Source organism: Hippocampus zosterae, chromosome 21, assembly GCF_025434085.1.
Source record: "Hippocampus zosterae strain Florida chromosome 21, ASM2543408v3, whole genome shotgun sequence".
Lineage (NCBI taxonomy): Eukaryota > Metazoa > Chordata > Actinopteri > Syngnathiformes > Syngnathidae > Hippocampus > Hippocampus zosterae.
In genome coordinates this window covers 7,443,391-7,454,364 of record NC_067471.1, presented here as the reverse complement: position 1 = coordinate 7,454,364, position 10,974 = coordinate 7,443,391, and the positions used below count along the sequence as shown (strand labels likewise).

General features: G+C 47.8%; 1 protein-coding gene across 2 annotated transcripts; it reads right to left on the bottom strand.

Moving 5' to 3' along the window:
• Positions 1-4,607: 4,607 nt before the first annotated feature.
• tbc1d22a (TBC1 domain family, member 22a) lies at positions 4,608-10,530 on the bottom strand. Of its 2 annotated transcripts, XM_052055211.1 has the most exons (5): positions 10,217-10,526; positions 9,772-9,828; positions 8,522-8,705; positions 8,213-8,450; positions 5,736-5,998 (listed from the first exon to the last, which is right to left on the bottom strand). In XM_052055211.1, the coding sequence occupies exons 1-5, from the start codon at positions 10,276-10,278 to the stop codon at positions 5,751-5,753; spliced, it is 789 nt and encodes a 262-aa protein (XP_051911171.1). In that variant the 5' UTR covers positions 10,279-10,526; the 3' UTR covers positions 5,736-5,750. The 2 variants fall into 2 exon arrangements, with proteins under 2 accessions (XP_051911172.1, XP_051911171.1); XM_052055212.1 differs by lacking the exon at positions 9,772-9,828 and having other exon boundaries at positions 4,608-5,998; positions 10,217-10,530.
• Positions 10,531-10,974: the final 444 nt, after the last annotated feature.

The window sequence follows — 10,974 nt, the reverse complement described above, 5'->3', positions numbered from 1 at the left end:
GGGCGGAGGGGGGGGGGCAGTCGCCGGGGAAACTATGTACCGTTTTTTTTTCGCCGAAGCCGAAGTCATTAAGGGCGAAATCGTTATCCTACAAGCAGCTCCGCATTCATTATTCTTTTAAGAGCTAGTCAAGGGTGTCCCTTTCTCTTGCCGTGCACCCTTTGAACCTTCATTTGCACTGTCAGACAACGAAATGAGTCCATGAATCTTGCGGACTCGGGCTTAATTAAACTATGTTATATTTCTCACACCTGGCATTAATCTATCTCGCCGCCATAGGAGGAGTGGGGGGTGGGGGGGTCAAGTCGGTGGCGGTACATCCCGATCGCGCCCAGAGTATGCCCCTACTAATTTGAGAATGAACGGGAAACAGGTGAAATAAACCCGAATATTTACGTGGGGTGAGGAGGGGGTGGGGGGGGGGGCAATGCATCATAGGCGCGGGCAAAACTGCAAACGTAGCGTCGACGCCGGCAAAAATCGCTCCCCAGCGGGGTGTTGAATCAATGCTGAATCCAAATCACAGTCAGCCCCGGACAACTTATAAAGCAGAGACAGATGAGATCATTTTTCTCATCATAATTTCTCGATGCGCGCCACCTACCAGCACTCATCTGGTCGCTTGTTCTTTGGAAGTTTATTTGAGAAGAGCAAAATTCAATTTCTCAGCAGGCAGACGCACGTAGGTGCTAAATTGCAGATGTCGTTTTATTAGCGTTAGGCTAAGTCATCTCTCCGAGGGTGCCTCGCGTGCATTATGAGTGGGACAGCCGTGCCACGGCTACCGTTGGAATACATCGAAGACATTTCAATATCGTTTTGAAAATTAATCCGTCGTCGTGAGTGAGAGATTTCGACGACTGTGCCGTGGGCGGCGAGGGCGACTCACCGTAATGTTGTGGTTTGATGAGCAAAGTTAACAACGCGATGCGGCGGGGAAAATTTTGTCAGCGAGCCTCCCCGTTTTCTCTCTACACGTCCTAATTTGTGTCGGAATGCAAAAAGTCAAATTGCGAATTTGAAGGCGTCTCTTTAAGCGGTCTCGAAAGAAATAAACGCAAGGGCAGCTTCACTAAGGCAACCGCATACTTTACAGGCAATTTATTCCGCAATCATTTCAAAGTGTACATTAGCAAGTGTGGGGGGTGGGGGGGGCATGTCAAAGCTTGAATACCCCCCACCCCCTCCGATGGGACCGATAAAACATCACATTATTTTATACATTGGAATTAGCGTGATCAATATAGTGGATGTTTATCCTGCCGGCAAGCACGGTTGGTCACTTAGTGCATATTTATTTTAAATTTTTAATTAAATTTTTTTTTTTATTAAATTAATGAAAAAAAAACACCACTTGTAACATTAGCAACATAAAAGGGCAAGCATAAGCACCGACCCATCTGACTGGTGTCCATTAAGACTGACCTTCCAGTGGTGCAATTTGTCTTGGATTGAGTGAAACTGCAGACCACAGGGGGGGGGGGGGGTGATTAGTACACAATGTTCCTTCTTGAACACCAACAACAGCTGCTCCGGTATGGAACCCTCGGAAGCACAATGATGCCTCAAATAACCTCAACCGGGGGGGGGCTCAGAACCTTTTCGGCAGAGGTGCTTGACCTTCCAACCTAAACGTACGAGTGCCGGCGACGGCGTGTACACGAAAGCGGGCCTCACCTCCATGTCTACTCGTCCTGTCAGTCAGTGTACGAGCCGAGCCTTGTGTGACAGCTACAAAAACAACGCACGTCCAGTCAGAAGGTCGGACGTCAGCGAGGACGTAAGAAGAGCTGTCAGTCGGCGCGGGCGGAGCGGGGGGGGGGGGGGGGGGGTTTGACGGGTGCGGGAGGTTGAGGGGGTTGGCGGGCCGGAGCCATGCACTATTCAGGCACCAGTCAGATGGAGCGGGATTCACTGGGGCAAAACAAGGGTCACTCGCGTGAGTAGCGCACACAGCTGTTAAAGAAAGAAAGAAATAATACGCAAGCTACAAACTTCGCTGATTTTTTTTTTTTTTTTTTAAACCTGGACCTTGTTGCACAGGCCTACTCTGCTGCAGAAGCTGAATATAAAAATCTCAAACGGAATGTTTTCCAAATTTTTGGACCATCCAAAAGCCCAAAAATGTTGAGGGACAGGAAGCATTTTTTTTATCTTATATGAGAAAAATTTCACGAAATTGGGGCCAAAATTGAACAAACATCTCACCAGGACCCGACTTTTGACTTGAAATTTCTAACACAGATCGAAAAAACGGTTTAGATGGCGAAATTTGGCAAAACGGTAGCTTTGTTTTCAGACTCTAAAAGCTAGCCGCAACTCTTGAGCTAAACGGCGCCATTACTAAACCCCAAAAGCCTTTAAGTAAGCCAAGCTCAGATAAGTTCGACTTAAAATTTCTCACAACGGAATAATAAAAAAAATCGCAATACGATCCACTGGTGTCACCCCGAACGAAGCACCTCTTGACAAGACAAGAAAAAAGTCGGATGAATGTCATCCATTGTTCCCTTGCGCCGTCTGACACTCCTCCGGGAGGTCAAAAAAACAATGCCATTACAAGTGACATCTTTATCATGCAGGGTGTTAAAAACAATTTAAGACCCCCCCTCCAATAAAACTTCATCGCGGCGAGATTCTTGGACGATGTAAAAAAGGACGACGCCCTGCCGCCAGAATGCTCGTAAACTAACGAGACTCTTGTAAAAATTCCCCCCCCCCTCCCACCCCCACCACAACCGATGATACCTGCCCAGCCAGCCTGATTGATGGCACAGATGGCCGAAAGGGGACATTGGCCATATGAGAGCGTACGATTGTGAGTGCGTGCGTGTAATTTTAATTGAAACGTCGCAGTCGTGGCGATATCACGATTTTTTAGTGGAAATTTCTCTTTTCCGTGACGTTTCGCGCGACAATCGCATTGTGCGCGGCGGCTGAGCAAGAGTGGAACGCGTAATGAATATGCTCAGTGAGTTCAGGTCGTAATGAACAAGTGGCGTGCAAAACGCCAGCGCAAGCCCGAGACCTGCTCTTGCGATTGTGATGAATTCTCTCATACGGCGCCTGACAATAAAGAAGCCTCATCAAACGACACAATTCACATCCAGAGTGGGCCCATTCAATAAAAATACACGCACTGAATTACAACCGGAGCGATGCGACAAATGTCCTGATTGCAGCGACTGCGGATTAAACATGACCTGATAATTTGATATTTATTTTTTTTTAAATAAATTCAGATTCGGATCGTGCTTCCATAGCTAGCTCTAGTTAGATATGCGTCTGGCATATTGATACACAAGGCACTATGAATAAGGCCTGAATGATTTGTGATTATTTTTTTTGTATTACAATGAACAAAAATTGGATTCGACAAAAGTATACATATTTATTAAAAATATATATCTAAGGAGGGCAGCCCGGTAGCCCAGTGGTTAGCACGTCGGCTTCACAGTGCATAGGTACCGGGTTCGATTCCAGCTCCGGCCTCCCTGTGTGGAGTTTGCATGTTCTCCCGGGGCCTGCGTGGGTTTTCTCCGGGTGCTCCGGTTTCCTCCCACATTCCAAAAAAAACATGCGTGGCAGGCTGATTGAACACTCGAAATTGTCCCTAGGTGTGAGTATGAGTGCGAATGAATGATGAATGAATGAATGAATGAATATATCTAAGGAAAGCCGACCGACTGACCAAAAGGAAGCAAAAATGCTGAAAAAATTGCAGCCTTGGCAATTTGAAAATTGCATTTGGATTTGATGAATCGGTCAGTCCAAATCCGCGATGAGGATTGTATTTCCATAAAGCTCTTTTTTTTTCACTTTAATCAAACCGACGCACTGGTGGGCAGCAAAGAGGATGAAGGGATGACGTTTCCTGCACTTACGCTTGACGCTCTTATTTTGAAATTCAAAAGCGCGCAGCAGGAAGGCAACGCATTCACCGATGAACGTCACATTGACACCCGAAGCCGCTGTGGCAGGCTCGCCTCCGGACATGGGCAATAATTAGGCGCGGCCCACCCGACATCAATCAGCCCACTTCTGCAAAGGCACAGGTCAGCATCCCGCCGCATGACCTTACACGATAAGCAGACTGCTGTCACCGAGGGAGGCAGAGGGAGGAGGGGGCAAGTGTGGACAGTGTTATGAACGTCCCAGGCAGACAGAATTGGTGTCAAACAAAGTAGCCTTTTTCGAGCGCACGAAGACCGCCGCGGTGCTTCGGTGTGTTGATGCCGCAATGATCGCAGAGGGACACCGCCCTGACGCCGTGCGCCTCCAAAGTCAGGCAGCCCTGACACGCCGGGGGGCCTTGTCCTCCAAAAAGACGACGCCGCCGCTGCGATTAATTGCACAATTCAAGAGAGGAAGTGAACCGATTGATCATCCCTACAGCCCTCCTTTAAGCTCAAGGACAGATGCCCCCCCGAGTTGCTCCTTCAACACAAGGGGCACCAGCCCCCCCACTTCCAGGGTTGTGTGCCGGTACACGGACATGTGACTTCACTTTAAATGTAGAGTCTGCGGTCATCACGCACAACAATCTTATTATTCATTCATTCATTCATTCATCTTCCGTACCGGTTGATCCTCACTTGGGTCGCGGGGGGGTGCTGGAGCCCATCCCAGCTGTCTCCGGGCAGTAGGCGGGGGACACCCTGAATCGGTTGCCAGCCAATCGCAGGGCACACATAGACGAACAACCATCCACGCTCACACTCACACCTAAGGACAATTTCGAGTGTTCAATCAGCCTGCCATGCATATTTTTGGAATGTGGGAGGAAACCGGAGCACCCGGAGAAAACCCACGCAGGCCCGGGGAGAACATGCAAACTCCACACAGGGAGGCCGCAGCTGGAATTGAACCCGGTACAGGGGCTTTAGGTAGGGGTGGCTGCTTTAGAGTGCCTCATTGTTGCAAGTTTGCATGCTTTCGGAATGTGGGAGGAAACCGGAGCACCCGGAGAAAACCCACGCAGGCCCGGGGAGAACATGCAAACTCCACACAGGGAGGCCGGAGCTGGAATCGAACCCGGTACCTCTGCACTGTGAAGCCGACGTGCTAACCACTGGACTACCGGGCCACCCGACAATCTTATTAATTTTTTTTTATCTTTTTTTTTTTTTTTTTTTAATCATACATGTTGAAACTGTCCCATTCTTGGCCATGTCATGACAGCGCTAAGCCCCGTTTGTCACAGTTGAGATACATCAGGGCATTTCTGCATCAAACCATTCCCGACACTTTGCGTGTTCGGCATAAGCCCGTGACTCATTAGTTGCTCAGCGCTAATTCCCTCCATGCTCTCCCCCCCTTTTTTTTTCTTTTTTTTTTTCTCGAGGGCTCTCCAGGCGCCGCGCAGAAAGCGCTCAAGGCATGACACAAAGGACACATGATGAAAGAGGCTTTGAAGGGAGATTTGGTGAGGGCTTGAAGGAGTACGACAATCTCAACAATAGGGCTGCTTTGTGCTACAAGCAAACAAAAAATATTCATAAAGCTATTGCATACCGTTTATACAGTGGTATCAAGAACAAAAGTGCCGTCATTTGGCGTCGGAGATGCGGGTGTTTTCGGTCTCATCCTAATCTGTGGCTCCAGACGGTTATGTGACAACCCCCCCTGCCCCGCTCCTTGTCGCTTTACATTGTTAAAAGTGCAGCACAGCTGGCAGAATAAGTGAGCGGGAACGACTACAGCTGAGAGCCAAACGGGTGCAAAGGAATGGAAATTCGTGAATGAGAAGGTCAAAGCATAACTGCTCCCCCCCCCCCCCCCCCCCCAAAAAAAAACAGGAAATCTGAATGGTTCTTACCAAGATCTGTATTGGGGCCAGCCAACAACTGCTTGAATTTATCCAGACGTGACGCTTCCCTCTCCGTCATGGCTAGAGTGCCCGACGTGTTCTGGTCGGCCATGCGCGCCACAAGTGGGATGACCGGCCGGTGGGGCAGCGAGCGCTGTCTGTAGAGGGCCGCGTGCTCACCCGCTGCATCTGCCACGAGAGGAAAATAAAGAAAAGGGGCGGTTAGTGGGGGGGCGTTGGAGAGAAGACGGAAAAATACACAAGCTAGTGTATTTTTTTTGCCTGATGGATGAAAAGTCCAATTTTGGGAGTCTTTGTTTTTTAGATGTGACAAAGCTGCATTGAATGAAAGTGCACCTTCGTGGAAAGGCCAACAGGGGGCGTATTGTATTGATTCTAGTCAACAAAATATACGCAGAGCATCTAAACGGAGCACGAGTGCATCACGACTGAATGCAACTCGATGGACTAGTGTATGAATGAAAACTTGCTCCAAGCGGTCTCGTTAAGATTTTATTTTTATTTTTTTTTTAATATCAAAAGAATGACCCCATTTCCCATTAGAGGAGGAATGCGCCAAAGGCAAAAAATGTTACCGTCTGCACTACATTGCAGCATGCCATCCAAATCTCCATTTTGAAAGTGATGTGACCATTTTCCTTTTAATGTTGTTTTGCTGCAAGCGTGCCGCCTGGTGAAAACGACTGTAATTAGTGTTGGTGGCAGTCACCCCCCGCCTCCCCCGCCCGCTCCCACCCCCCAATGGCTTGCTTACGAGATGTGCGTGATTCTAGTGTGAAGCCACCACGGCAGCAGGGACGAGCATTAATTCGCTCTGCCGAATGTCGTTCCAGATGCGCCCCAAAAGACTCCAAAGACACACAGCGCAAACACGAGTGACGAGTTGCGCTTGTGCCAAAGACAACCCCCAAACAGGGACGCAGGTACAGAAGATGCCCCCCCCCTTGTTGAGTGACTTCAATATGTCCGACGCAGTGACGCCGCAAAACATAAACAGGGCGTACACCGTTTACCTACCTGCTGCATGCATCAGCCATTCATTTATTCAGCTTTGCCTCTCTAATGTGGGGCTTTGCATCATTCTCCCCCCCGAAGGTGTAAAATAACTTGTCTTACATATGCGCATATCCGTCCGATCTGACGGCGCGCGTGAGCGCGAGCCGCGTCGTCTCCATGGAGATGAGACAAAGCGCCGGAGGGCAGTGGGCTGTTTATGTAATCTCAACACCGCAACAAATCCGACAGCAGACGGCCCGACAGGCAGCCAGATTGTGCATGTGACAAGCTGTACTGTATGATTAAAAGGATTTTTTTTTTTTAAACGGGTTACACACTGCTGTCGAGTATTATCAGTGGCGACCTCTTCATTGACTTTCTTCATATGCATATGGGTGAAAACCATCCATCCATCCATCCATCCATCATCTACCGCTTATCCGGGGTCGGGTCGCGGGGGCAACAGCCTTAGTAGGGAAGCCCAGACTTCCCTCTCCCTAGCTACTTCGTCCAGCTCTCCGCGGGGGATCCCGAGTCGTTCCCAGGCAAGCTGGGTGACATAGTCCCTCCAGCGTGTACTGGGTCTTCCTCGGGGTCTCCTCCCGGTGGGACATGCCCGGAACACCTCACCAGGGAGGCGTTCAGGAGGCATCCGAATAAGATGCCCAAGCCACCTCATCGATATGGAGGAGAAGCGGCTCGACTCGGAGCCCCTCCCGGATGACCGAGCTTCTCACCTTATCTCTAAGGGAGAGCCCGGACACCCTGCGGAGAAAACTCATTTCGGCCGCTTGTAACCGGGATCTCGTTCTTTCGGTCACCATAGCTCATAGCTCGTGACCATAGATGAGGGTTGGAACGTAGATCGACCGGTAAATTGAGAGCTTCGCCCTTTGGCTCAGCTCCGGGTGAATGGGTGAAAACCATTACGAATATAAATGCTATATAAAACTGCAATTTAGAACATCTACGGAGTGATAGCTGTGCCCACCCCCCCCCCCCCCCCGACCACAAGCTCCCCACTTTCGAATCATTTTAGTGCAATAAATGCGAGCGCAGCCGACGGCTGATGAAAACACTTCAAACATCAGAGAAGTTCAATTCTGGCCTGTCGTCAAGTTGCGCCGACGTTTCTCTCTAACGATGCGCTGGCAGAAATCATCTGCATCAGGGGTGTCAAACTCAGGTCCTGGAGGGCCTGCATGTTTTCCAAGTCATCATCATCGAATAGCACCTCACAGGCGGAAATGGAGAAACGCAATGATTTTTTTATTGCCCCCCCGTGTGGACTGAGAGTGATGACATAATCATGAGAATATAAAGATCACTCCGGTTGACAGCTTTGGGTGTAAAGACTTCAAATAATGAGGAATCTGAGCTACTAACCTTTCGGAGATCCAATGGGAGCTTCGCTGTGGGATTTCACCAGGCGACCTTCAGTGTCCAGGCTCTCTTGGAATGAGAATGAAACCTCCGGACTGGTCAAATCTGCCTCCTCGTCTTCCTCGTCGTCGTCGTCCACCGCCTCCTCCTCCTCATCTGGCGCGTCGGGGTGCCTCTGGGGCGATTCCGTTGGATCATCCAGCTTTTGCCTCTCCTGCAACTTGCTGTGATTCTCAATCACCTGCGCAGCGCATAGCCAAAAGGTTTGATGACTCGCTCGCTAGCTAGCGAGCAAAGAATCCCATTTGTTACCTTATTGGCAGTCTCCATAACGACCTCGATGTTGAGGTTCTGCGCGGCCATGGCCAGTAGCTCGTCGTCGTCATCCCCGACGTCCCAGGCATCGCTCGTGATGCTCTCAAACTCCTGGAACGTGGTGGCCTTCTTGGGCTTGCCCGGCGTGGCAGGAGACGGCCGCGGGCCAGCTTTAATTAAACTAGACAAACGGGAAGAAGAAAAACTAAAAAAATATTTTGTCATTTGAGCTGTAATCTGTTTTTAAAGTGGATGTTGTCGACTATTTGCAGCATGTATGGGGACCAACATGTCCATGTTCATTCAAAAGGTCTTAAAATTGAATCAAAGTTACTTTTATAGAAATCCAGAAATGGCAAATTAAACAAACACTGAAAAAAGGCATTTTCTCCCCAGGACTTCATTCTTGGTGTCCGTGAACGGCGGTATTCAGATTACTATATTTTAACAACCAAAGCCTCCAAAATCTGGACACATGACATCTTTAAAATTTCACTCACTCAGATTACCAACACGCAACACCTTCAATAGAATTTCAAACATTTGTGATGGAAAGGTTAAAATAGTCATGGAAACCTGTTGCAGGGATTCCACACTGCTGTCAGTTTCCAAGGTTCAGACTTTTGGGACACCTCGTGTAATAACGTGCATGCATCAAAATTACATTTAAAAAACTACATAAAAATAATTCATATACAAGAACATCTGATTCTTGTTTTCCTACATGGTGGCATTTTGCTCCTACAACGTTTTCTACTCCTACAACAATTCTAATCTGTGCATGTCGCACCAGTAATATGCAGATTTATTTTTCAAATATCTGCTCAACATGTCACCATATTCATCAGTAATATACTGAAAATGAGTTAAGTGAATATTTACAATCTCCGCCCCTATATTTTCTGGATAGGGTCCAATGTGCTTGTAGTTTAAAAAAATATATATATATATATATATATATATATATATATATATATATATATATATATATACACACACACACACATGCGCGCAGGTATATATAAAAATAAAGCTGCTAGTCTTGAGGCCTGGTTTGATTAGTTAACTATAAAGCAGTTCAAACACAACTTGATTTTCTGGTAAGGGCACTTCCTCCTTTTGCGTGTTTACAATAAGCCGGTGAAGAGGTACGATAATACCAAACAACTGTAGGAGAAATGAAGTCAATGCACCACACCCACAAACAAATACTGGACATACAAACATACACAGGAAGGTGCACTTACTTAGCGTGAAGAAGTGGGTCAAAAGGTGGATGCTGTGCGCCATACACATGCTGAATGCTGGGGAAAGTGACATAGAGACATTGAATGAACTAGTGTCAGCGCATGCTGAGCTGAGCGAAATCACATACTCGAAGATCACGAATGGGCTCGAAGCCGGTGCAGCCATTTCATTGTCAAATCTGAGCGCCCATTTGTACTGCTGTGGAATGAGAGAAATCTGTGATTGCGATAGCCGCTATTAGCATCTCAGCTTTAGCCGGCTTGCAACGTGCAAATTGCAGCTATGAGGGGAATGGGTCGCTGACTCAGGAAGCGTGAAAAGTCGCGATTGAACAGCTTGCCAAGGACTGGAGAGTGAAGCTCTACGGCTGAATCTCAGCAAGTGGGACTAGGCGTGAATTAGCCTCGCTAGCTAAACTAGCCGTCGGCAGAACACGTCACTCACCTGCCGGGAACCTTCGCCGCGTTTCTTTTCCAGAATTGTTTTTTGTTTCCGTCACTAGACATTTTACCCTTCGGGTCCGATTAGTCCTCAGGAAAGGCGCCCGGACGCTGTCGCTGCTGGTAAAACGTCAAACTACGCTTTATTTACACCAGGTTGCTTCCTGCAAAACTCAGAGTGCTGCCATGTTGATACAGGCTCGTCGGTGCGTACGCGTCTGTGATTGGTCGCAGTGGCATTTCCTCATCGTGGGCCAATCACAAGTGGCATTTGCCAGAGGAAGGCGTGACGATGATTGTGATTTTTATTTTCAACTCGGAGCTTTGTTGACAGGTCGAAAACAACTGTGGAATAAATTTGAATAAAGTATTACATTAACCCTCGTAGTACACCGCTTGCGATAAATGTAAAATTATGTCTTTAAATCAAAGGCAAAGGCATTCGGAAAAACACGAGAGAGCTGAAACGTATGGAGGGGGGTCTAAAATGGCCTAAATTTCATGACGTCACCGGCTGATAATTCTCAGGCATTGCAGCAATAATAAAAAAGGTTTTGATTCCGTAATCTTCACAATTTACATATTACACATATCATATTTTTGAATGCATCGTAAACCTAATGTGTAAACATGCATTTCACGCAATTTTTACGTCAATCGCTTTGTTTTCGCTTGGACAGACGTATGCATGCCACTTTGTTGGTTGAGGTCATTCCAATTGTGCAACTTTTAGGTGGCGCCAGAGGATCGCAAATGAGTTTG